At 46.8% G+C, this 27671-nt stretch overlaps 1 protein-coding gene and 1 long non-coding RNA gene across 3 annotated transcripts in view; both read right to left on the bottom strand.

The window, feature by feature from the left end:
• Nucleotides 1-8597, bottom strand: part of ZFAT (zinc finger and AT-hook domain containing) — a 186696-nt gene extending 178099 nt beyond the window's left edge. Inside the window, exon 1 of one of the 2 annotated variants that reach the window (XM_067711189.1) lies at nt 7494-8597. In XM_067711189.1, coding sequence (XP_067567290.1) covers nt 7494-7512 — 19 coding nt within the window. In that variant the 5' untranslated portion in view covers nt 7513-8597. The remainder of the gene's footprint in view (nt 1-7493) is intronic. The other variant, XM_067711191.1, reaches the window with a different exon arrangement.
• Nucleotides 8598-13433: 4836 nt separating this feature from the next.
• Nucleotides 13434-26198, bottom strand: LOC137210763 (uncharacterized). The gene is made up of 5 exons (XR_010936703.1): nt 25573-26198; nt 24018-24194; nt 22522-22773; nt 19869-20054; nt 13434-18468 (listed from the first exon to the last, which is right to left on the bottom strand). It is a non-coding gene; the product is annotated as an uncharacterized lncRNA (long non-coding RNA).
• Nucleotides 26199-27671: the final 1473 nt, after the last annotated feature.

Below are 27671 nucleotides of genomic sequence, written 5' to 3'. Positions count from 1 at the left end.
AAAAGAGAGATGAGAAATTTCACATTCTTTTGATGTTGCTGTCGTACTAAGTATTCAAAATCTGGTGTGTATTTCCCACTTCCAGCACGTTGCAGTCTGGAGTAGAACACAGATCCAGTATTCACATTATTTCCAGGACACCTGGCAACTTTTTCACTGCAGATCAGAGAAATGTGGTTTGCAGGTGCCACTCCCTGACAGCCAGCGAGACAGGAGAGGGCCTCCAGCACCCCGAAATCTTTGGGACCCACAGAGTTAGGAAAATGGAGACAAGGAATTAGGAAGCTTAGACCTTGCTGACCAGAGTTACTGTCCACACTGTTGAAAAAGAGGCAGAAGATGAGGACATTTCCATTTATTACCATCACAGGCTTTAGACGCTGGCTGTCTGCTCCAGGCTCCTGAGGTCATAATCAAAGGAGATAAAATAACAGCCTGGGCAGGAACTGAAGGAAAATGTGGGAAACGTGCAAACACAACTTCAAATTTTATTATTTTTTTAATAAGTTTATTCATTTATTTATTATTTATTTTTGGCTGCATTGGGTCTTCGTTGCGGTGCGCGGGCTTCTCACTGCAGTGGCTTCTCTCGTTGCGGAGCACGGGCTCTAGGCGCACGGGCTTCAGTAGCTGTGGCGCCCGGGCTCAGCAGTTGTGGCTCACGGGCTCTAGAGCGCAGGCTCAGTAGTTGTGACGCACAGGCTTAGTTGCTCCGCGGCATGTGGGATCTTCCCCGACCAGGGTTCGAACCTGTGTCCCCTGCATTGGCAGGCGGATTGTTAACCACTGCGCCACCAGGGAAGCCCAATTTCCATCAAATTTTAAATACCTGCTTTACTTATCATGAAAGCCTGCCAGTCGTCTCAGTTACAAAGTATTTTGAACTTGCAAATTAATTCAAGAAGAAAGAACTGCTGTCTAATATTCAGATGTGTCTAAGGTCTGTTCAAATTCCAGAACAGAGCTTTAAATTTAAGCAAGAGCCACAGGGAAAAGAAGAATTTTCCAAACCCCAGCAGCCACCCAGCTCCAGCCTACCAGAATGATCTGGTCCATTCTTCCTGGTAACCAATATATGAAGTAAACATTAGGTGTGTTCTCCACATACCTGGGCTATTCGGTTTTTCACTAGGGAAAAAAGTAGTTTTTTACTTAGTCTCACAATTCAACATTTAATGAATGCCTAATATATACCACATACTATGTAAGCGAAGCACATTTAGAAATGAGTAAGACACAAACTCCAGAAACATAAACAAATAATGCCATGTTGCTCGTGAAAACAATTTAAAGTGACCGTGGTTTTATTCGTGGCCCAAATTCATAGACTGCTGCCTTGGAAAGGACAGAGAGTCCAGACTTGCAGCCAGTGCCCGACCTGCCCCTCACCGGTTTGGACAGCTACCACTCTTTTTACAGGGCAGGGACCTTTAGAAGGTCAGGCAGCCTGTCCTCCTCCCTGACTCGGCTCCAGCTCGTGCAGCCTTAAGGTGACCCTGGCGAGGCCAGCTCCTCCCACTGCCTCTGACCAAGCCAGCGGCGGCCCCTGGACCTCCCTCCCTGCAGGTCCAGCATCCCGGTCTCAGCCATGCCCTGCCATACCTGACGGGTCCCGCTGCTGGGACAGCGCCTACACGGTGGCCAGGCCAGTCCCCACGTGCAGCCGCCCCCTCTGCAGGCACAGCTGTCTCCTAGGCTATCTCCACTTCCGCAGGGCCTTTCCCATGCATGTCCCCTAGGGGGCGATAAAGCGCAAAGGAGAACTCCGGCCTCAGGGAGCTAGTCCTGAGCTGCCTGAAATTCTGCAAAGTGGAGAGGGCTGGCGAGTGCCTGCTTTCTGCTTATCAAACTTTTTTTTTTTTAATCCAGAACCTCATGCTTCAAGTTTCAGTTCCAACCTCAGTTTGTCAGAGAGGCTTTTCTTAAATCCCCTTCAATATAAATTAGGTCCCCATTATTTTCTCTTGCCCACTACCCCCCCATCCTCCGCTTTGAAGCAATTACCGCAATCTGTAATCATGTATTTAACGATGTATTTATTTGTTTAACGTGTTCCTCCTAAAAGACTGTAAACTCCAAAAATATCAATATCATTTAATTCAAAATACAGTTAAAAGCTTAAAGAGATCAATGTTTAAGGTTAACAAATGCTGCATTTCCTTTGTCGTGAGGACTAAAGCATTTCCAGAACGTTCACGTAAGAACCCCCGAGGCTAAGGTTAACCAAGGCAGTTCAACTCACACTTCCCAGAGAAACAGACAAAACTAAGGGCTGGGGAAGAAAGAGTGGCTCAGGGTGGGTCAGCCGCCGGCCAACCCACATCCCGGTAAAACCAAAACTTCTCTGGTCCTCTGACTCGTGACCAGCGACGGGTAAGAGCTGCCCCATGGCCGTCCTGGGGCAGGGCTGCACAGAACTTCGGCTCCAGGGGCCTCTTCAGAGTGGAGCGAAGGGCCTCAGTCCCCAGGAAGGGTCTCTCTGAGGTGCTTCCAGTAACCCGGCAAGCCCTGCACCAACTCAGAAATAAAAAACAGGGAGCAGAATTCAAAAGCTCTTCTCTCTACCACTGCAGGAGGGATGTGAGAATAATGGACCCCAGCTGTGTGTATGGAGCCTGGAACGTTTCATATCCCTGTGCCTGTTTGGTTCATCACTGCTCTTTCCCTGAAACCAAACACAGATGAATGCTGGCTGGTCTCTAAGCTAAAATCCACTCGATCACCAGTCCTATGGGTTTTTACTCTGGCCCATTTCTCTAAATCTGCCCCAAACCTCCACTCCCACACCCACTGCTGTGGGGTGAGTGTCATCATCTCTGGGATGCACCGTAACAGCACCTGATGCCGGGTCTTGCTCCTGCCTCATCTCTGCCCCTCCAAAAAGTGTCCTCCTATTTATTCCTCATAACTTCAGAAATTACTAGAAAGCTACAGTAATTCACAGTGCGGTGCTGATGAAGGATAAACAAATAGATCAATGGAATAGACCAGAGAGCTCAGAAATGGACCCCCATGTAATTTTCAACAAAGGATCACAGTAACTAAGTGGCTGGGCTAGGTGCAGCACACCCCCCCAAGCCTTCAACTCTCAGGGCTTACTTCCATCATAGTCTCTGGCACCATCTCCTAAAGGATCGGTTCCACGGCTAAGACTGTGTGAGATCCTCAGGAGGAAACAGCGAATCATATCTGACTGCATTCTCACTTTCCGGCACAAACTTTGGCACAAACATTTGGGTGAACCAAGGAATCTGCTTGGAAGAAAAAAAAAAGGAAGAAAGAAGGAAGGAAGGAAGGATGGGAAGTTGGGAAGGGAGGGAGGAAGGGAGAATCCTAAGGGGCAGAGAAGTGGTGGTGGCCTCAGAAAAAGAGGCCTGCTGGCAGAGATGGGAAAAAAATATCTAACAGAAAGAAGGAAGCCAGCTAGGGCCCTACAAGGAGGCTTGGGGCTGACTTACAGGTCCTCCAGGTTGCCAGGACCTCCAAGACCCTCCTTTTCCAGAATGCGGCTCCCAAAGCCCCCCGCTCCTTGGCTCCAGACGCGGTGGCTGATTTGGTCCCCTCCTCTCCCTACAACAGCAAGGCCAGCAGCTGACTCTTAAGTCCGGTCCCCACCCTTCCCATCCTGCCTCGGCCCAGACCCAACTGGGGCACAAACGTGCCAGATTCCAGAGTTCAAAAATTTGCGGCTCCATTTGTTACATGATTTAAAAGAAGAAAAATCTGTTACCCAAGTTAAAATCCTTTTTCTATTAACATGCCAAGCGTAATCTGTTTATAAGCATATAATGATATATTTTATGTTCCTTGAAAAAAAAGACGTAACTTCAAACCTACAATAGCTGTTTAATATGACAATTTGTTTCACCCCCAGATTACTTTTCTTTCTTTTAAAAAGAAATCAATCAATGGGAATTCCCTGGCAGTCCAGTGGTTAGGACTCAGCGCTTTCACTACGGGGGCCCAGGTTCAGTCCCTTGTCAGGGAATCAAGATCCTGCAAGCTGCACAGTGCAGCAATAAATAAATAAATAATAAATTTTTTTTTAACCAATCAAAGTCTATCACATTTTCCAACCACAACTGTTTTCAAGGAGCAAGTAGATCTCAATGCACTAAGCTGCACAGCAGAGAGACTGGGGTCTCGGTGAAAGGGATAAACAGCAGTGCCCACAGCATCTACAGTGCGCCATAACCCAGGTCGTGGGCAGGACCATGTCTCCCGCAGAAGAAGCGGTGGGTTCCACGAGTTATGTGACTCCCTCAGGTCAGGAATCTGGTGAGTAGCAGATCTCTGGCCCCAGAGCACGTGTTCATTCCACCCTCCAGACTGTTCCAGCCCTTAAAGTTGACACCTGCCCTTGAGAAATGGCAAAGACAGTGAAAGTTTAACAGAATAAACAGCTGCTAACAAAGAGAAAACAACTCTAGGCTAAATCCCTTCTACATAATTAAATCAGCCCCTCTTGCTGGGGAGGTTTTCAGAAGCAGCATGCATGAAACTGTCTACAAAGGAAATGCAATTAAGGAGAGTCTTTTTAATATACCCAATTCTTGACTGCCCTTGCCCTAGGCAGAAACTTAATTCTACTGAAGGATAGCTGCTATTGAAAAGTTGTTATGTAAATTGTAAAGTAAGGGGAGAAAAGACACAGAAACCATTTTACAAGGTAAATGGGAAACCGGCTGAGAAGGGAGCAGTGCGGTAACAGATCTCCAGGTCACGGCAATGACCATCGTGGCTGGCTTACCATCAAAAAGCTGGACCTTAGAGACCAAATGCGACTCCATCTTATCATTTATTTTACCGGCTCTCCTACGTTAACCCAACAACCAAGCAAAACAGGAGACTCTTTTCAGGAATTAGCTGACCGCAAGTTAACAGCAACGTATTTTAAAACATGATTTTTGGTCACTGATTACACAGCTGAAAATTGAAGGAAACTACAACGAGTGCCAGGTTTAAAAAAAAAAACAAAAACAAAACTGTTAAGTAAACTCCAGAAGAGGAGAGGTGGGCAGTGCATGTCGTGTATCATCAGCAGTAGCCCAATGTCTTGGGAGAGGGAAGGCACCAAACAGAGAAGAGAGTGTAATAGGGAAGAACAAATCTGGCTCCATACTGGATCTGTTTTTTTTTCCTTTAAACTTTGTATTCTATTGCTTTTGCTACAAGTTAAGAATGTTGCCTAAAATATACAGGTTAGCCCATTCTCAAGGCTCTGACTTTTAAAGGTACAACACTTCTCCATTCACACAAAGATAAAAAGTCACGACACACAGGATACCATTTGTCTTGGAGGTTTATAGGAACACTGTGACCAGACCTAGGTGCACAGCTGTGAGAACAACAGATTCCGGCACCAAGAACTTCGCAGCAACCAACCAAACGCCCTCCACTTTTGGTATAAAAGAAGGCTGACTTCTAACTCAGGTAAGATGGTTCTTTGGGACACTAGTCCACCATCTTCTCGGTCTGCTGGCTTTCCAAATAAAGTCACTGTTCCTTGCCCAAAAGACTCATCTCTCGATTTATTGACCTGTCGTGCGGCAAACAGTACGAGCTTGGACTCGTAACATCATCACTGTCAGAAAGAATGCCTGGCATAGTTCAGGGCTCCTGACCCACCACTCTGGCTCTGGGTCTGCTTCATCACTATACACACACACACACACACTCACTTGCAGGAATCTGACACAACAATGGGATGAGGGCAGGACCAAGGGTCAAAGGCCTCTTTACCATCCCTACCTGGCATGTCGAGAGGAGTGTCATGCAAAGCTGTTGGCTTGAACTGAAGAAGCCAAGAAAAGTGCCCCCGGGGTTTGGGCACCGAACACCCAGCAAACATAAGCTCTAGGTGTCTTCTGCAGCCCTCAGCATGCAGGACACTCAGTATAGCTACTTTGGTATGAACCCGTAGGCTCAGAAGATGAAGCTGGAGGGGCAGTTGTGGAGGGTAAGCCCTGTGACACTAAGCTTATATTTCCGAAGTCACTGGGCTCTGCCAGGGAACCAGGCTGGAAGGGGGCAGGAGGTGGTCAGATAGTTCATTCATTCTTCCATTCAATAAAGGCACCCTGGGCACCCACCCGGGGCCAGGCACCGATCCAGGGGTTGGAAGTACAAGCCAGGCAGTCACCCAGAAGTTTGGATTTCATCCCAAGTCAGAGGAAGTTGATTTTTAAAGCCTCAGCTCTGCCATTTCTAAACTGTATGAAGTTGACCTCTCTGAACTTTTGTTCCTCGTCAGTAAATGACACACAAATTAGAGGTGTCGGGAAAACTGAGTAGCAAAAAGCATGAGGTCAGTGCCCCAGTGTGGATGCTTACTGTTAATTACACAGGAAGGAGCCCCAAGGTCAACGTTTAAGGGCTTTGACCACGTGTTCAGTGGAAGATCCATCGCGGTCCTGCATCCAGCCAGCAGAAAGGCCGCGTCGCCCAAGAAGCCAGGGACGGCTGCCTGGAGGAGGTGCCATGTCAGCTTAACTTTAAAGGGTGAGGAACAAGGGCCCACAGAGCTAGGCGGCAGGTAGAGGCTAAATTACAATTTATCGGGCTTCCCTGGTGGCGCAGTGGTTAAAAATCCACCTGCCAATGCAGGGAACAAGGGTTCGAGCCCTGGTCCGGGAAGATCCCACATGCCCCGGAGCAACTAAGCCCGTACGCCACAACTACTAGACCTGCGCTCTGGAGCCTGCGAGCCACAACTACTGAAGCCCGCGCACCTAGAGCCTGTGCTCCGCAACAAGAGAAGCCACCGCAATGAGAAGCCCGCGCACCGCAACGAAGAGTGGCCCCCGCTCATCGCAACTAGATAAAGCCCGCGCACAGCAATGAAGACCCAACGCAGCCAAAATAAATAAATTTATAAATAAATAAATCACAATTTATCACGGGGTATTACTGGGTTACCAGCAGTAACCAGCTAATCCCTGGTGTTTATGGCTCCCTCTACAGGACACAAAGAAACTTTCCTTCAGCAGCTCGGTGGAACCCTTTCCCTCCAAAACATCCTGGCCAAGTACATGGGTCTAAAGGAACTATCCATTTCACAGAGGAGGAAACTGAGACCAGGCAACAAGGAGGCCGAGCCAAGGCCCACGCGGCCACCGACTCGGCAGCATCGGATTCGAACCTCCCGCCCGCCAGGACGCCTGCGCTGGGTCGCTAGCGCGCGCTCCGACCCCTCCCGTTGCCCCGGAAACGGCCCCGCACGCGCGAGCGCACTGCTTTCCCTTGCTCGTTCTTCCGCTAGCACCCTCGTTACTTTTTTTTTAATAAAAACCCAAGGCGGCGGGATACTGCCAGCGATTTAACGTGCCGTCGAAGGACGCCGCTACGTCCGCTCTCCGCCCTGGGCCGCGGATCCCTCCGCCGCCCAGCGGCCTGCGCGCTTCTACCCGACTCCAAGCTCGAAACGGCTTCCCGCGCGCCGCGCCGCGCCCCACCCCCACCTCATCCCCACCCCAACCCCCAGCCCGGCTCACCTGCCGCCCGCGTCTCCATGGCAACGCCCCCACCGCGGAGGAAAAAAAAGCCTCGGGCTCTTCTGGGCCCCCTCCCGCGCCGACCGAGAAGGCGGGGCGCTCCGCTGATGCTTCGCTTTTTATTTTTATTTTTTTAAGAAAAGAGCCGGCGCGGTTATGGCGAATCTGCGGCATCCAACATGGCGGATGGAGTCTTCGCCCTCCTCTTCCCGGGGCGCTGACGACGGCGTCGCGGACGTCAGGCTTGGATGACCCTCCCCCAGCGGCGAGAGCGGCCGGGCTGGGCCGGGCTACTGCGCATGCTCGGCTCCGGCGGTCGTGTTTTGTGTCCCGCTCCGTAGATTCCGTAGCTCCGGGTTTTGAGCCTCTCCTGGGAAGGGGCTAACGAGAGGCGTGGAACGCAGATTGGAGGATTGGGAGTCTTCACAGTGCTGCCAGAGCAAGCATCTACCTGCCGGCCCATCCTTGAACCCACCCCTGCACTCCACCGGGCTGTACGAGGTTAAGGCAGCGCTCCGGTCCCAGTTCCCAGCGATTTAACTTTTCTTGGCTTTAGTTTACTAATTTGTCAATCGGGGCGGTAACAGCCTGCCTCCCTCTCAAAGGTTGCAGTGTTTCCTGAAGTGGGATGCTTTCCGCTAGGAGTACCCGACTTGATTTAGTCTTCCATACTGAATTAAACAACTGGAACCGCCTCGACAGAATTGACTGCCTTCTCTCTGTCCTCCTGTCTTGCAGAAAGTCTCAGTTGGGTGTGAGCACGTCTCCCTAACCCTTGCTCGTCTCCCTGAATCTGGTTCACGGTCTTCTTTCTGCAGGCAACAGTATCTGGTTGAGATGTAATGACCTCGTCTTCCTTTTGGTCTACCACTTCCTTCAGATCTCTGCTCAAACGATATCTCCTGGTGGGCCCTCCCAGACCACCCCATCCAAAGTGACCCTCCTAAGTCACTTTCTGTTTTCTCCCTAGTATCAGTTACTGCCTGACATTAATTTATCTCCATCTCGTCTTTGTCGCCCCTTTGGTCCCAGAAACTAGAACAGCCTGACAGTAATTTATTGAATAAATTGAGTTCCTGTTGCCTGTATTTTTAAGGTTAGCTTTTGTTTTAACAATGTTTTTCATTTATGGTAGTAATGTATAAAGTTTTCTTTTTAAACCCAACTTATATTTTTAAAAATTGGTCAACCTAAAATGGTGCAGGACCTCCCTGGTGTTCCAGTGGTTAAGACTCAGTGCTCCCAGGACTTCCTTGGTGCGCAGTGGTTAAGAATCCGCCTGCCAATGCAGGGGACACGGGTTCAAGCCCTGTAGCGGGAAGATCCCACATGCCGCGGAGCAACTAAGCCCGTGAGCCACAACTACTGAGCCCGCGTGCCGCAACTACTGAAGCCCATGTGCCTAGAGCCCGTGCTCCACAACAAGAGAAGCTACCGCAATGAGAAGCCCACACACTGCAACGAAGAGTAGCCTCCACTTGATGCAACTAGAGAAAGCCCACGCGCAGTAACGAAGCCCCAATGCAACCAAAAATAAATAAACTAAAAATTTTTAAAATACTATTTTAAAAAGCATTAAAAAAAAAAAAAAGACTTCATGCTTCCAATGCAGGGGGTGTGGGTTCGCTCCCTGGTCAGGGAGCTAAGATCCCACATGTCACGTAGCATGGCCAATAAATTAAAAAAAGAAAAAAAAATGGTGCACGTGGTACAGAGACAAGGCCCCCAAAAATGTAAAAGTGAACTTCAAGTGAGAAATTTGGGAAATACTGATTTATTTTTATGGTTCTCTTGAAGTGCTAATCTGCGCCTGTTGTCTTTTCCTGGAATAGCCTTCCCTCTATTGCTGCTCGACTTGAGAACTCGACACAGTTCATGCCTGTGTGTTCCCACACTCCCACTCACACCTCTCTTTATCCTCCCCACACCCGTTGCGTTTATCTGTTTGCTCAGCCCCCTCCCCATGAGCTAGACCATGAACTTCATGAGCACAGATTTTTTTATCCTTGTTTCCCAGCTCCTACTGCACAGAAGTAAGTGTCACTCAGTGAGCACATTTGTTCCCGTTGTCACTTGTTTTCCAGTTAGTAAAACTCCCATGAACACTGAGCTTTAGGATGACGCTCTGATTTCTCATGAATATTCTGCCTTGCTCCTTAATCCTGTTCTTGGGAAATAGAGTCATTATAAGACCCCAAATTTACCCAGTCCATTAAATATATGTTCAGGGATATCTCCTCCCCCAACCCCTTTGTTTCATCCTCACAACAACTGGAGGGCTAAATTGGACAGATCTGATTATCGTGCTTTCCTTGAAGAGAAAAGGAATGTTCAGAGAGGTTAGTTGGCTTTCTGAGATCACACAGCAAGCCAGTGAAATCCCAGCTGTGGAACTGGACTTTCCATGCCCAATATTCTCCCCACATGGCCATCTGGGATGGGCCCACAGTACCCACTACACCCCCAAAAGGGCCAATTTCAAGGCAATCATAGGGTTATTGCCACCCACCACATCCTACATCTCAAGACAGATGTCGAGGTGGAGCCCATCACAGTCCTTCATTTGTGAATGAACTGCTCAAGAAGCTGCACTGATGAACTTTCCTTTTCAGAACGATAAATATTTGCAGTAACCACTATGTTGCTGTGAATCGATTTCTGTCAGGAAATTAGAGTTGTTCTGAGTTGCTGACAGTACTGGTTTTGTGCTGGGTTGCCTTTCTGGCAACAGCCATTTAAATGTTAGTTATTGATTAGCAGACGGATTGCTCCCGGATGTTGTGACGAAAATAAATTTTGGAAATGAAGCAATTTAAAGTTTGTCTCAAAACCCAATTGCCTCAGAATATTAATAAAGTCAAATTTAAAAAAAAAAGAAATTGTGGATTATGAATGACAGTCCCGGGTTAATGATTTGGCCAGTTATGATTTTCTCCGTGATTCTCATGGCATTTTCTTCCTTCTCTATTCAAAGAAGAATCACTGAGCACCTATCATAACTGAAAACTGGCCTGGCCACGGCCATACAGAAATGACGAAAAGCCAGTCCCTTTCTATGGGACCAGATCTGCAAATGGAGAGAAGAGTCCACCCCTGGCTTTGCTGAATGATTTGCACATTTTCAGTCAGCAAAAACCTTTATTCTTTCCATTTGCGTACTATCCCCAAATGCCTTCAATTAATGAAGGCGCATTAGTGGAATTAAATATAAATTCCTCAAAATTGTATTATTAATGGCATCCTGCTTCAACGACAGTTCCTAGAGGGGATGAGCTTCCCAGCTGGCCCTCTGGTGTCCATCAGCCTCTCAAGGCTAGCACAGGAGTGAATTTGTGCCAGAAATGTATCACCATGAAATGGCATTTGGTTATATAATAATAAATTAACATAATTGAATATATTTGTGTCAATAATTTTATAGTTATGTCTAATAGGTATATGACAAATGAGCATTTACAGGACAACAGAAAAATTTAGATACATAATTTTATAAGATGTTTTCTTGAAAGCAGGTTCTGATAAAGTATACATACAAGTGACCTCAAAATAATGGGCCTTGAGGCACATAGAAGTTGATAAAATCAGAGGTTGGGATAATCACAGTCTGAGTGAAGTGTTAAAATCTGAATAGGCACGTTATAGAGAAAAATATATTTAAAACTGTATAAAAGAAGAGGTGGTAATAGTAGAATGATTTGAGCAATTTGAGAACATAATTATGAACTTAGGAAGCAACATCCTCTCTAGTTCTTCCTTTTCAGTGGCCATGGTGTGCCATCTCATCACCAGCATGCACATATTGTACCCTCAGCACACACACATTGATCTCAATAGCATTTTTCGTTAGCGGTACCCAGGGCTCCTTCAAAGGACCTGAGTCCACGTCTGGAAGCAGGGGAAAGTCAGAATGGCCTGAGACAACTTGCTCTTGCCAGAAAACCAGGCTGCTGTCAAAAGTGCTGGGCTATTGCTGAAAGGACAAAGGAGTTGACTGAAAAGGAAACGGGGTCCCTCTGGTCAGGTTGTGACAACTTGGATATAACAAAGAATAGCTAGGTCTACAGTTGTCGATTTACCAGAACAAGTTGAATCTGTGAAAAGCCATGGGTCCTTAACGATCAAAAAGGAAAAGTTAGGGACTTCCCTGGTGGCGCAGTGGTTAAGAATCCGCCTGCCAGTGCAGGGGACATGGATTGGAGCCCTGGTCCGGGAAGATCCCACGTGCTGCGGAGTAACTAAGCCCATGCACCACAACTACTGAGCCTGTGCTCTAGAGCCTGCGAGCCACAACTACTGAGCCCGTGTGCCACAACTACTGAAGCCCATGAGCCTAGAGCCGGTGCTCCATAACAAGAGAAGCCACCGCAATGAGAAGCCTGCACACCACAAAGAAGAGTAGCCCCTCGCACTGCAACCAGAGAAAGCCTGAGCGCAGCAACAAAGACCCAACGCAGCCAAAAATAAATAAATAAATAGATTTTTTTTTAAAAAAAGGAAAAGTTAATATGTGTAATGACAAAGCTAGTTATAACTCAAAGAAAGGCTAAAAGCAGTGTTTTAGTAAGTAGGTAAGTTCGGCATAATATGGGAATCTGTTCCTTACTTGAAGTTCGGTATATCTGTTTATGAAATGGCATATCTATATAAGTTGAGAAGAGCAGATAAGTTTACTGTGAGTCAAATATTTCCAGAAAGAGTAGGAACTGTACCCAAACCAGGGAGGGCAGGTCAAGACCAGTGGTCTCCTAAATAACCAAGTAGAAAGAGCGTTCATAATTGGTGTGGCAAGTTAATGGACTGGCCAGATGTCCTAGGAGAATGGCTGATAGATTAAACTGCTCTATGGCCCTGCTAATTATAATGAATGCTAATGAGGCATAATGAAGTTAATTGTAAACTGAGGCCAAACATCATGTACCCAAAATTCAACAGACACAGAAGTGAAGATTGCAAGAACTTGCTAAGTCCTGTTGCCTTAGCAGTTGAACCTGATCTGAGAGAGGGCATCCCAACCAGCAAATGCCTGCTGCCATCTGATTCACCTTGAAGGATTCAGTGTTCCCGCTAAGAATCCATCAATCATTGATCCAGAGGCTGTGATTTCCATGCACCTGGGAAGGAGATAATCTTTCTCTTTTGGGTCTGATATTAGAATCCTGGAAAAGTACGAAAAGATGTTTTATATAGCTAACAAAGAAATTGGTCAAATCCTTAGTTCTGATTTTTACAAATAAGCTTAAGTATGGGTACAGTAAAAACTTTTGTGTTGTTAAGGTGTTTGAAGCATTCAAGAGAAGTTATATTAGACTGAAAGTTGTAGTGAAACAGGATAATCTGACCAAGTGTGTAAATGTTTAAGGACATTTGATTCATAAGGTTTTAAGTTTATCAGTTGCATTTAAATAGTTTGCAAAAAAAAGTGAACAGATTTATAAGTACAATAAATATTCTGTAAACCAACCGCAAGCAATAGTAACTGGGCAATGTAAACAAAAAGTGGGGGGGACCTCCAAGGGGTGGCCTTGGAGCCCAGCAACAAGGAGGATAAAACAAAAAGTGGGGGGCCACCTCCAAGGGGTGGCCTTGGAGCCCAGCAACAAGGAGGATAAAACAGGAGGACTGGGCTTCCCTGGTGGCGCAGTGGTTGAGAATCCGCCTGCCAGTGCAGGGGACACAGGTTCGATCCCTGGTCCTGGAAGATCCCACATGCTGCAGAGCAACTAAGCCCCGTGCGCTACAACTACTAAGCCTGCGCTCTAGAGCCCACGAGCCACAACTACTGAGGCCGTATGCTGCAACTACTGAAGCCTGCGTGCCTAGAGCCTGTGCTCTGCAACAAGAGAAGCCACCGCAGTAAGAAGCCCGCGCACCGCAACAAAGAGTAGCCCCCGCTCATCACAACTAGAGAAAGCCCATGCAAAGACCCAACACAGCCAAAAATAAATAAATAAAATAAATAAATTTATTTTAAAGAAAAACAAAAACAGGAGGACTACCAGAGCCTAGCAGGGTGCCAGGCCCATCTGGAGACCCAATAAACAGTTATTAAAGGAAGGGAGAGTGTGGAAGGATGGAGGATGGATCAAGGGATGAAAGTTGGGGTGAACCTGTGTGTTCCGGTTGAGTGGGGACTGGGACTCTGCTGAGCTTGGCTGGGACCCCTTAGCTGGGGCAGCTCTGCTCCATGTGGCTTCCGTCTTCCTCCTGGGACAGCGAGTTAGCCTACGTATGTCCTTTTCATGGTGATGGCAGAAGCCAAAAAGGGCAAGTGGAAATGTCAAGTGCTTTTTCAAGTCTCTTCTACCATCCCATTGACCAAAGCAAGTTACATGGCCAAATTCAGAATCAACAGTAAAGGAAATATACTCAGCTTTTTGGTAAGAGAAGATAAATTCCCAGGACAAAGGGTGTTACCACAGGGTAGAGTGAAGAATTGGGACCGTTAATAAAATCTACCATTCATTCCATCATGAGCCCACAAGAAAATACTCATAAAGTGTACCCAAGAATTTACTTTCTAAACAACCAGCTGACCACATGCTTGGCTGAAAAGAAAAGAGAAGATTCTGTCATTCAAGGTTTGGTATAAAAGGGGGATATCATTTTTACCTTAAGCTTCGATGTAAGATGGATTTGAGTTCAAGTTTGATTCTGCCATTTGTTGGCTGTGTGACCTTGGACAAGTTATGCTCACTCCATGGCAAACGTCCATTCTTCTGGCCTGCCTTCTCCCAGTGACAGCATCCAGCTTTCCTCTGGGAACTTCCTTGCCCTCGTGGAGTAATTTTTTTTATGTCATTATTATTGACAGTATAGTTGACACTAGTGAGCTCTGTGACCCTGAGACATCCATTCCTAAGCCCATCAGTAAAACTGGGGGAGAGTCAGATTAGGTAGCTCCCCGCGCTGGGATCTCATCAGCTCACCATTCCAACACCAGTTAGCCAAGCTGCCAGGCCTCCAATTCTGACCTGCAAGTGAAGGTTTCCTCGCAAACATGAAGCGCTATGATTGTACTTGTATTTAAAAGGATCGTGATTATGAGCAATGCCTGTAAAACTAGACAGCCTGAGTTTGTAATCCTGGTTTCATCCTTACAAACTGGGCAAGTTCTAAAGCTTTCAGTGTCTCAGTTTCCCCATTCATAAAACAAGGGTGATCTTCTCCACTGCATGGGCTTAAATTGTGAGGCTTAAATGAATTAACACATGACAGCTAGGTTTTCTTTTTAAAAATTCAAAGCTGTGTTCCTATTAGACTGCGGAATTTAATATCTTGCAAACCTAATTAGTATTTTCATCTTCTCTGTCCTGCCTTCACATTTTGACAGTGTTTGGGTCAGTTAAATTAGGCTGGTCTTGGACTTCCCTGGTGGCGCCGTGGTTAAGAATCCACCTGCCAATGCAGGGGACACAGGTTTGAGCCCTGGTCCGGGAAGATCCCAAGTGATGTGGAGCAACTAAGCCTATGTGCCACAACTACTGAGCCCACGGGCCACAACTATAAAGCCCATGCACCTAGAGCCCATGCTCTGCAACAAGAGAAGCCACCGCAATGAGAAGCCCACGCACCGCAACGAAGAGCAGCCTCCTCTCGCCACAACGAGAGAAAGCCTGCATGCAGCAACGAAGACCCAACATAGCCAAAAATAAATAAATTGATTTTTTAAAAATTAGGCTGGTCTCTGCAAAATTCAAACATCAGAGGGGGCTGACATCCAGACTTGCTGACCTATTCTTCCATCCTTACACACCACTGACACTTATGTCAAAAAGAAAGCAGAGAGCAGTCTGGCCTGGGAGTCATTTGCTGCAAACGAATAAATCCTGAGAAGGCTGAGGGTGAAACCTGCATTCCCCCGATGCCTCAGTCTACCGTCCTCCAGTGACCAGGCTCAGGCAAGCACCAACTCCTCCCTCCCCCAGTCACCCTCCAGCCTCTGGTGAAGTTCATCAGTGCCGACATCTCCCCTGATCTCGCCTTCTTAAAGTGCACTTGGCACACTTACAGCCTCCCATGGACGATACGGGGTCCCCCCGGCACACAATCCACTTTCCCTTCCTGCTTCCTGCTGGAGCCGTGTGTGTGACAGGAGAAACCCACATCAGTCTTACCACCATGAGCTCCTTCTGCCACAACTGGAACATCCTTGGCTCTCAGAAACTATGTCGGAAGGAAGAGAAATGGAATGAATAAATGTCTCCATTTGCTACTGTCAGCAGATAAACATTAACAGGAACATTTAGGGGAGGGTGGCCCCTGTTTAGAAATGTATAGGGGTATCTCTGCAAGGGTTCCCAAGTTAAGGTTTAGCACAGAATGTTGGAGTTAAAATGACTTTAAAGATCTTTGAGTCAAACCTTATTTTACAGATGGGTAAACTGAGGTCCAGAGATGCTAAGCCTGTTGTTCACCAGGCAACCAGGATGGTGAGGGCACGCAAACCATATTTTCCAAGTGACTTTAAAGAAGCTGGAAATGTTTAGTGTTCTTTCCCTGGGAGAAGACAGCATTCAGTGGGGACACATGTGTTGATCTTTAAATATCCAAAAGGTGATCCAATGAAGAAGAGCTTCTTAAGAAAACAAAGTGTCCAAAGATGAAACAGTTGCCCCCTAGATGCAGTGAGTGCTCTAACCCTGGAGGTGCCCAACCACAAACTGAGAAATAACTTATAGAAAGAGGAGAAGCATCAAAATGGGAGCAGGGAAAATGGCTAAAATGATAAGGGCAGGAAATACCAGTGCAGAGAGCGTATGGGGCAAGTGGAGCTCCGGACACTGCTCACGGGAGAGGTAACGGCACAACCACTTTGGAAAACTGATGGACGGTTTCTGATAAGGTTAAACTCACCTCTGCCCTATGATCTAACAAATTCACTCCCAGGAACAGACGCAACACAAGTGCACACGCATGTTTCACCAAAAGACATTTAAGAGATGTTCTTAGCACATTACTCTTAATAGCCCCAACTCGGAAACTACACAACTGCTCATTAACAGTGAAATGAATAAATAAATGTTAGTATATTCACACAATGGAATACTATATAGAAGTCCCAGAGCTTTCTCTATAAAGGGCCAGATAGTATCTCCAGCTTTGTGGACCTTATGGTCTTCTCAGCTTTTGTCTCTGTAGTGCAGTGCAGAATGCAGCCATAGACATGTACAGAACTTAATCGGCATGGCTATGTTTAGAAAAACAAAAACAAAAAACCCCACAACTTTAGTTATGAAAACAGATGGAAGGTTGAATTTGGCCTGCCAGCCGTAGAATGCCAGCCCTACAATACAGTAATAAAAATGGACAATCTACAGCCACACCCAACAATATGGATGAATCTCACAAACAGTGTTGAGCAAAAGAAACCAGACCCAGGAGCACGTACTGCAGGATTCCATTTATATAAGGTACAAACACAGGCAGAGCTACAATTGAGGGTGCTGGAGGTCAGGATGGTAGTCATGCTCTTGCAGGGTGAGCGACTAGAAGGGGGAGCGAGAAGGTTCTGGGGATGCTATTTCCCATCTGGGCCCTGAGTATATACTGTGTTCAGTTTTTGAAAATTCATCAAGGTGCAGAGTTATGATATGTATATTTTCCTTCTTTCTTTCTTTTCTCTTTTTCTTTTTGTGACGCCGCACAGCTTGTGGGATCTCAGTTCCCTGACCAGGGATTGAACCTGGGCCACGGCAGTGAAGGCATCAAATCTCAACCACTAGACCACCAGAGAACGCCCTGATATGTGTACTTTCTGAGTGTATATAAAAAGATGTTCCATTAAAAAAAGGTTTTCCACGAATTAGAAAAGATACATGTTAAAAAAAAAAAAAAAAAGACACATGCACCCTAATGTTCATAGAAGCATTATTTACAATTGCCAAGATATGGAAGCAACCTAAGTGTCCATCAACAGATGAATGGGTACTTCCCTGGTGGCACGGTGGATAAGAATCCACCTGCCAGTGCAGGGGGCATGGGTTCAATGCCTGGTCTGGGAAGATCCCACATGCCGCGGAGCAGCTAAGCCCGCGAGCCACAACTACTGAAGTCCAAGTGCCTAGAGCCTGTGCTCCGCAACAAGAGAAGCCACCACAATGAGAAGCCCGCACACCACAACGAAGAGTAGCCCCCACTCGCCACAACTAGAGAAAGCCTGAAAGCAGCAACGAAGACCCAACACAGCCAAAAATAAATTAAAAAATAAAAAATAAAAATAAATAAATAAATGGATGCATGTAGTTAAAAAAAGAAAAACAGATGAATGAATAAAGAAGTTGTGGTGTATATATACAATGGAATATTACTCAGCCATTAAAAAGAATGAAATAATGCCAGTTTCAGCAACATGGGTAGAGCTAGATATCGTCATACCGAGTTAAGTCAGTCAGACAGAGAAAGACAAATATCACTTATATGCAGAATCTAAAAAAAAAAATTGATACAAATGAACATATTTACGAAACGGAAACAGACTCATAGACTTAAAGAATGAACTTATAGTTACAGGGGTGGGGGGAAGGGTGGGGGGGAGGGATAGATTGGGAGTGTGGGATTGATATGTGCACACTGCTGTATTTAAAATGGATAACCAACCAGGACCTACTGTATAGCACAGGGAACTCTGCTCAGTATTATGTAACAACCTAAATGGGAAAAGAATTTGAAAAAGAATAGATACATGTATATGTATAACTGAATCACTTTGCTGCACACCTGAAATTAACAAAACATTGTTAACCAACTATAGTCCAATAGAAAATAAAAAGTTAAAAAAGATGTGAGGGCTTCCCTGGTGGCGCAGTGGTTGAGAGTCCGCCTGCCGATGCAGGAGACGCGGGTTCGTGCCCCAGTCCGGGAAGATCCCACATGCCGCGGAGCGGCTGGGCCCGTGAGCCATGGCCGCTGGGCCTGCGCATCCGGAGCCTGTGCTCCGCAACGGGAGAGGCCACAACAGTGAGAGGCCCGCGTACCGCTAAAAAAAAAAAAAAGATGTGAGATATATTTTTTATATATATATATATATATATACACACACACACATACATACACACAACAGAATACTACTCAGCCATAAAAAAGAATGAAATTTTGCCATTTGCAGCAACATAGATGGACTTGGGTATTATGCTAAGTGAAATAAGTCAGAGAAAGACAAGTACTGTATGATATCACTTACATGTGGAATCTAAAAAATACAACAAACTAGTGAATATAACAAAAAAGAAGCTGACTCACAGATATAGAGAACTAGTGGTTACCAATGGGGAGAGGGAAGGGGGTAGGGGCAATATAGGGGTAGGGGAGTAAGAGGTACAAACTATTGATGTTAGGCATAAAATACGCTACAAGGATATATTGTACAACACGGGGGATATAGCCAATATCTTACAATAATTATAAATGGAGGAAAACCTTTAAAAATTGTGAATCACTATATTGTACACCTATAACATATAATATTGTATAGCAACTATACTTCAATTTTAAAAAAGCGTTTTCAATTTTTAAAAAGTTAAAAAATAAATAGGAGCAGGGCAGCTGCTGGCTTGTGGTCTCCGATTTGTGACTAATTCCTAGACACAAAGTTGGATGATAACAAAGCTGGAACTAAGACCCAGGTCTCTAGCTCCCCGTAAGGAGCAGACAAGGAACTGACGCTCAGTGCACATTTCTGTGTGTAAGCCACATGCAGCATTCAATCTTCTTAATAGCTCTCAGAGAAGGCATTATTGTGCTCATTTTTGCAGATGAGAAAACTGAGGCCCAGAGTGGGTATGGATTTAGCTAGTTAGCGGCAGCAGAAATGTCATCTGAGCCCAGGACTGATTCCAGACCCATGTTCTTAAGCTGCTCCACAAGTTTTAAAAGCAAACATGGTTCTTCTTATATGAATGTTGCATGAGCATAAAAACAAGCTGTGAACCTCATGTTAAGAAATATTATCCAGGTATCACTGGCTTTGGCTGCCGGCAGCCAGGGCTGCTAAATCTTATTGGGGGATGGCTCTGCCGGATGCTTCTGGGCAAACCCTGGCCACGGACACAGCCGGGAGGGAGAACATAGGGCCTCCACGGGCATTTTCACTGTGCTCTCTCTCTCTGAATCAAGTGGGGTGGGTGGGAGTGGGGGAGAAAGAGGATGGAGTGAGAACCAGGTGGGATTCTGGGTGAGGCAGGCACACTGAAGGTGGAGGGGCTCATCCCAAGCTGAGCGAGCTTGAACCAGAAAGCAGAAGCAAAACTGGAAACTGGAAGCCATGCTTCCTTCAGGAACCATTTCTCCCTCACATTTGCCTCCATTTCTGAGATGACCCTCTCCCTCTCCCCCATCCCCCACCTCCAATACCGGTTGTAAAAAGCGAGAGAAACGTACCTCCTCATCCAACCAAGAGAGGTGTAGGATGAAGGTCTACCTTTCAGTATTTTGTGACTATTTCAATTTATTTTCAGTAGTTAAAAATCGGGAGTTACGTGGAGGAAACTTAAATGCATATTTCCGAAGTGAAAGAGGCCTGTCTGAACAGGCTACATACTGTACAGTTCCAAAGATATGAACATTCTGGAAAAGAACAGAGACAGTGAAAAGATCAGTGGTGGCCAGGGGTTGCTGGGAGGGTAAGTGAAGAGGGATGAATAGGTGGAGCACAGAAAAGTTTGAGGGCAACGAAATGCCTCTGGTTCGTACTGTGTTGGCAGATACACGCCATTATACATTTGTCTAAATCCATAGAATGTACAACGCGAAGAATGAATGTAAACTATGGCCTTTAGTTAGTGATGATGTAGCAATATTGGTTCATCAATTGTAACCGATGTACCACACTAAGGCAAGATGCTAATAATAGGAGAAACTGGAATGGGGCTGGGGGAGGGAGTATATGGGAACTCCCTGTACTTTCCATGCATTTTTTCTGTAACCTAAAACTTCTCTAAAAAATAGTCTATTAATTTTTTTTTTTAAAGTCAGGTGAGTTCATGGGAAAATCTGGATTTCTGGCTTCAATGGAAAAATCTGGTCTGTGAACACAGAACCGGCTGCATTCCTCGGTCTGCCAGAGTCTAGCAACAATCAATCCCGTGGAGGAAGCACAGCTTTTCCTCTGGGGTTCCCTCTATTAGGACACCCCAATTTTGTCAAAGCCAAAACAAGCCAGTGTCACTCTTTTATGTTGTCCATCTGGACTTTGGGGTCATTGGAGTTTGGGATGCCAAGACTAAGACCAGTAATTTAGTGCAATAGGTTTCAAACTGGCTTCCTCAGAGACCTTCCTGCCTCCAGGGGTACTGGGTTCGGGGAGGAGAGGGGGAAGTGTGCAGCCTCTGGCCCCCTCACTGCTGCTTCTCCTTTATCTGCTGGACCTGTTGGACTTACTGTATAGGATGTACTCCAGAAAAGTGGTCTGTGGCTAAACATACGTGCAGACACGGGGCTAACCCGATGCCTAGGGTTTTGAGGCTCCAAATGGCAGTGTCCGCTGAAGGTGATTGCTCAGGGGGGAGGGGGAGTTACATCTCTTGTCTCTCTTAAGTTCCCTCTGTCAGACCCCTCAATTTACATTTATGTCTCGTCACTAACAGTTCATCATGGTGTCACCCATTTCTGATGTGACTGGTTTTGAGGGCTGTTTCCTGCTGATGGAACATCCCTTCCCGTCTGTGCAGGACTGCCTCGTTTCCTGCACCAGCTTCGTCCTCCTGCCACACCGCTCCTCCCACACCCTCTCAATTCAGGGTTAAGGCCCAGAGATTTTATTAAAAGAAAATGAAAGCATGTGGGCCTGATAAACATTAGGTGTGTGAGATGCACTAGGAAAATGAGACCTCTGCACGAAAACGAACTTTCAGTGTGCTCGCTCTTGGGAAGTCCCTGGCGGTCCAGTGGTTACGACATGGTACTTTTGCTGCAGGGGGTCCGGGTTCGATTCCCTGGTCAGGAAACTAAGATCCCACAAGCCACGGTGCAGCCAAATAAAACAAAACAAAACCAAACAAAACCAAGCGCTTGCTCTTGTTACAGAGTGTGGGGAAGGCAGATGGAGTCCCACAGCACCTTCCTGCTCCAGGAGGCCCTTCGGGGACTCTGCTGTAAGCGGCTCTTGGGGTCCAGGCTCCAGGTTCAGAGCCTCTGGCCTGCCAGGTGCACCGTCTGTGTCCCGTTTGAGCTGCTCACGTATCACACTGCTCCCTCCGCTTCAGGCAGCTCTTATATACCCTCGTGACTTGTCTTTACTTTTAGGAAAGAAGTTTTCATGAACTTGCTGCCTCTCCAGTGTGTCTGTCTCCTACACGTGTCCTGTATCATACTGCTTTCTTTTCATAGGTTGACCATATATATATCACTCAGTCATAGCATCCCCAAAACTTTTCTTTTTCTTTTTTGGCCATGCTGCCGGGTTTGCAGGATCTTATCTCCCCGACCAGGGATCGAACCTGGGCCCCAGCAGTGGAAACTCAGAGTCCTAACCGCTGGACCGCCAGGGAAGTCCGACCAGAAATGTTTATAAAGTAACTGTTATGCGCCAGACGCTTGGAAGAAGCTGGTCTTTGTCCTCAGGAAGCTCATCCTCTTGATGGAGAAGACAATCATGTGAAAAAGTAACTGCTGTAGGAGTCCCACACTTACCGCGTAGTAAGCACAGGAAAGAGAGGGGTGGGTGTGGGGCGAGCAGAGCGCAGGAGGGAGCAGCTAAACCCACCCCCAGAACTAGGGCAACAGCTCAGAGGTGAAACCTGAGCCAGTCTTGAAGAGCAAGTGGGTACTTGACCGGAGGGGCGGGGCATCGCCCACAGAGGGCATGCCTGGGCAAAGGTGTAAAGAACATCACCATGTTTCAGGAAAGGCTGGTGCCTCTGGGGGCCAGCATGCAGCGACTGCCTGGGCAGAGAGACGTTTTGCATCCGAGGAAGAGCTGAGCTGGGGCAGCTGCTTAGTCCGAGGGCATTAGGGATGGTGGGAGGGAAGCCGAAACTTAATCCCCTTATCAGATCAGCACAGCCCGGTCCTGCCTCTGCTCTGTCCTTCTCACCGTGTCAGCGCCTTGCCACAGGGGCGGTGAGCCACACCTGCCGCTTGTCCTGTGCTGGAGCGAGCTGGGAGAAGTACAGTCACGTGGGTACGAGTGTGTGCTTGTCACCTGTTCCTCCTCTATGATTTATTAGGGTCAGCTGTCCAATTTGTGCTTCTTCATATATCAACTTCATCGTCATCTTCCAATGTCCGGACTGGAAAACAGGAGTTTTTATCTGGTTCCATGGCTTTGGGGGAATGTATCAACATCCTGAAATTATGTACAAGATTGTGTTAGCATGGGCATTTTTCCCAGGGAAAGGCTCCCAAGCTTTTATCAGAGCGTTAAACGAGACCCTTTTTTCTGAGGCCCTTTTCATTGGAGGAAAAGGCAAACAAAACCTCCCAAGAGCCGTGGATGCTTTTTCCCAAGAACGTAAGTACAGGAGGAGCAGCGTTGAGATCAGCACTGAAGTTGGACAGTGGGCGTAGCTGATCCTAAGTCCAATCAAATAAATACGTACTTCAAAAACCACTTTGCTTACTAAAATTCAAAATAAAACGTGATCTTTGACAATGCTGGACTATCTAGTGTAACCATTATAATAGCAGTTCTAATTGGCCTTTTCGTATGTATTTGTGTGTGTTTTCATATTGTATTACCTTTTTACTTATTAAGGGATTTCCTCTCATACCCAATCTGCAAATGAAACACTGAGGGAGCAGAGCAATCTGAGGGCGTGGGGTTTTGTTTGTTCGTTTGCTATAAAATAAGATCAATAAATCCCTCATGAGGGCTGTGATAGAGATTAAGTGCATACAACCATGACATGTCATGCCATTACTGGTAAAGTAAAGCTGACCTCATGATCCCAAGAGGGTGAAACATGATTTTCACTGGTTCCAGGGTTGCACGAAATAGGAGTCAGAATTTTTAAAAAGTAAAAATAACGACAACAACAAAAATGTCAAATGATATTGAATGCCGACTGTAAGTCCATCCCTGATTTATGCACTTTATAACCATCTCAGGAGGCAAGGCATCGGATCCAAGGAGGTGGGCAGAGACAGATAAGGCCCAGCCTCCAGTTTTAGTCGGAAACCGAGAGACTCAGGCAGCTGAGAAGCAGACTGAGAAGCAGGGACCAGGGCTCAGTTGACCCCAGATGTTAGAACTGACATTCATTAACAGCGCCATGAGGGTGAGAGTGAAGACCATGGCCACAGAACCCCAGTTATTAGAATGGGAACATGGTAGGTAGGGAGAGAAGAACGGATGCGGGTTGAGAATTTAAAATGATCACACTCCGGCCACCTACTGCAGGTGGCCTCGCTGGTATGTTCTTTCCAGCACTGGGTCCATTTTCATGAATTACACACTGACACTCATGACCACTATCCATGTGCAAAGGCAGACATATTCACACATCAGAAGGTTTGGGGATCACAAACATTTCAGGGCAGGACATGGGGGCCCTGCCTGCTGTATGAGAGTTCAGTTTCAACAGTCGATACCTTTGGTTTACAAACTTTGCTGCAAGTGGACTCGAGTGATTATTTGAGAGTGATGGCTTTTCCACTGCTCCATAGGGCTGGATTGGCCTGGGCTGGCCTCCAGGTCCCCTGAAACCCTCCAACATCAGCAGTTCTGCCCACATTGACCTCTATACTGAGGCTCCCTGTAAGATATCACTTGGGAAAAAAAAAAAAAAAAAAAGGTTTTGCTGTTAGAACAACTTTTTTTTTAAATTTGAAAACATAGTTCTAGGGCTTCCCTGGTGGCACAGTGGTTAAGAATCCGTCTGCCAATGCAGGGGACACGGGTTTGAGCCCTGGTCCAGGAAGATCCCACATGCCGTGGAGCAACTAAGCCCATGCGCCACAACTACTGAGCCTGCGCTCTAGAGCCCACAAGCCACAACTACTGAAGCCTGTGCGCCTAGAGCCCGTGCTCTGCAACAAGAGAAGCTGCCGCAATGAGAAGCCTGCGGACCGCAACGAAGAGTAGCCCCCGCTCGCCGCAACTAGAGAAAACCCACGCTCAGCAACGAAGACCCAATGCAGCCAAAAATAAATTAATTAATTTTAAAAAAACCCACCTTTTAAAAATATATAAATAAGTAAATAAATAAAATAAAAACACAGTTCTATTGATCTTTCCATAATATTATTCTGTGAAGATCAGTGGAACGGGGCACTGAAAGCAATGACACTCATAGTAAGCCGGTCAAAAGCAGTGGCTTGTTAAGCCCAATAGGGACAACTCTTCAGACTTAAGCCAGGGCTCTGTGTGTTCAGTCTTCGGGGATCAACAAAGTTAAACAGATACAAAATGCTGGGGCGCGGGAGGTGTCAAAGACTGTGTCTACAAAGTAATGAGTCCTTAAGGAATAGCTCCCTTTCTGACACGTGGTTTTTAGTGCTCATCATCTAGGTTCTTTACGCACATGCAAGTTGGGGCTGCCCAGCTGCGGCAGGGGTGGAGGTGGGGTAAATCTGAGCAGGACAGTGAGGGGCTGAGGATGATTAATTCATTTTAGTTTCCAGTCAGAATGGGTCTGGGGTCGGACATGCGTACCGAGGGTGATGGGTGGTGGATACAGGAGGGGTCTGACACTGCTGCACCCAGAGCCCCCATCTCTCAACTCCTAGGCTAGTAATTGCCTACAAGAGCAGTGAGTTTCCTGCCTGCTTACTTTGTATTTATTTATTTTATTATTATTTTTTTTTTTTTGGTCACGCCACGCGGCGTGTGGAATCTTAGTTCCCCAACCAGGGATCGAACCAGCACCCGCTGCATTGGAAGTGCCGAGTCTTAACCACTGGACCGGACCGCCAGGGAAGTCCCCAGCCTGCTTACTTGGTATCCCACCAATTATTCAAGCAAAGAATGCAGCTTCCTCAGGATAAAAGAGCAAAACAAAACAAAACAACACACACGCACACAACCATTTTTGGGCAAGGAAATCGCTCTGCATTGTGTTGCTGTTCAGGTCTCTTGGTAGAACAATGGTAAACACCTGGCGCCCCACTTCATTGATTCCCATGACTGACCGAGGCCGAGCCTCACCTTGTCATGATCTTCGTTCCTCCAGCCTAGTGTTGCTTGCACCTCAGTTTCCTATCAACACAGAGAACTAAATAATTTCATGAGCATCAACAAAGAAAACAAACAGGTAGGACTCAAATTTCCCTAAATGACTCCATCCAGCCTTCCTCCCCAAGGTCCCCACGCTGTTGAAATCAGGCAGCTCTAAATCCAAATGCTGAGCTGTCATCCTCAAAAGCTGTTTGGCCTTAGGCAAGCCCAAACCTTCTGAGTTTCTGTCTCCTTATCTATAAAATGAGCTTAATAATGGCTATCTTGGGAGGAGCTGGTGAGGATTAGCTTTTAATTTGATCATTAATCCATTCATGCAATCCAAATATTTGAACACCAGCTCTGAGCTGGAGATGAAGTGCTGAGCAAAACCAGCCATTGTCCCTTCTTCTCAGGGAATTTAGACTCTAAAAGGGGAAGCTGTCCTGCCCACAGATGATGCCAATAAATAGTGTCCACTTTCAAGCTGGAATAATTGCCAAGAGGAACGTAGCACAGTTTCCAGGTGAGGGAGTGTAAGAGGGCTCACTCAGGTGTGGAGGGTGAAGGCGGCAAGGGTGCAGAGCAAGAAGTCTTCCCTCAGGGGGCTTCCCTGGTGGCGCGGTGGTTGAGAGACTCACTTCCTGTCATTGGACCCGTAACACATTGTTCATGGACATGCCTTGGTTCAACGACCTGGCTTTGCTCAATTTCTTCTTTTAATAGTGATGCTAATTTGGATGCCTTACCCGTGCCCGGGGGTTAGGGGTGGTCAACCGTATTTACCTTCAGAGCCCAGCGAGCTCAGGTCAGAGCCTTCATTCCAGAGACTCTGTCTCACCCCCCTTCCAGTGGGTTTCCAGGGAAACAGGCCCCCAGACAAGGATTTGAGTGCTAGGAGATTACTAGGTAATGACCCCAGAAAGAATTGTTAAAAGATTGGGAAAATGAAATGAGCCAGGGAAGGAGTCACTAAGAGGGGGCATGAAAAGCAAGTCATCATGGGGGCAACTGGCCTTGGTCCTGCTCGGGGAAGTTCTGAGAAATCGGGGGACACTCACCTCGCAGTCAGTCCACTCAGGGCACAGGGTTTGGTGTTAATGCAGGGCTGCCACGCACAGGTTGAGAGCTGCTGGTGGTAATCCTTCCTCACTTCCTGCCCCCAGGCTCTAGTGTGCAGAGAGCTTCCAGGCAAGAACAGGCAGGGAGCTCAGGCTGGAACAGCTGGACAAGGACGGAGTCAGCAGCCTGTGCTACGCGTGCAGCCTCCAGGTACAGTGCCACAATGCCTGCGTTTTCCTTTTGCTCCGTGCCCATCGCATTGTTTGGAATTATCTATTTCCTTGTTTCTTTCATAGAGTCTAGGACCTAGACTGTGAGCTCCTCTAAGGCAGAGGCTGTTCCCTCGATCTCTGAACCTCATCGTAGGGTCGCGCAGACCCAGCGGCCATGGCTCACGGGCCCAGCCGCTCAGCGGCATGTGGGATCCTCCCGGACCGGGGCACGAACCCATGTCCCCTGCATCGGCAGGCAGACTCTCAACCACTGCGCCACCAGGGAAGCCCCCTGCCCCCCTGCCCCGGATACATTATCTTTGCTGTTGTTACTTCTCTTGCCTGGTAACAGTTTGTTCCTGCATTCTTTTGTTCCCTTAAGATCATGAATTACTGAGACCTGTTCCAGGGCAAGCACTGTGGCCAGGCTTAGATCACAAAATGGCTTAGGTGAAAAATGGCTTCTCTTCTGCAAAGAAAGCCATGCCTGCTTCCAAAAAAAAAAAAAGGTATCAAGTATGTACAGATTGGGAGTCAAAAGTGTGTGTAGGTGTGTGCATGTTAGGGTAGCATGGGGGTAAGGAATGGAGATGAAAATTCTAGGTAGCTGTAATCAGACAAAGAAGAACCAGGATTTGGAATTGGGAGATCTGAGTCTGCCACTGGTTAGCTACATAACCTTGTGCAGGTCACAGCACCGTCAGGGCCTCGGTCTCTTCATCTATAAAATGAGGATAAGAGCAATCCCACCCTGGGGTGTTGTGAGGGTCAGAGTTATGCATTCCTCATCTTCTGGGTACTAAAGACCACACCCTA

This window comes from Pseudorca crassidens, chromosome 17, assembly GCF_039906515.1.
Source record: "Pseudorca crassidens isolate mPseCra1 chromosome 17, mPseCra1.hap1, whole genome shotgun sequence".
NCBI classification, from domain to species: Eukaryota; Metazoa; Chordata; class Mammalia; order Artiodactyla; family Delphinidae; genus Pseudorca; species Pseudorca crassidens.
This window is presented reverse-complemented; position numbering and strand designations above follow the sequence as displayed.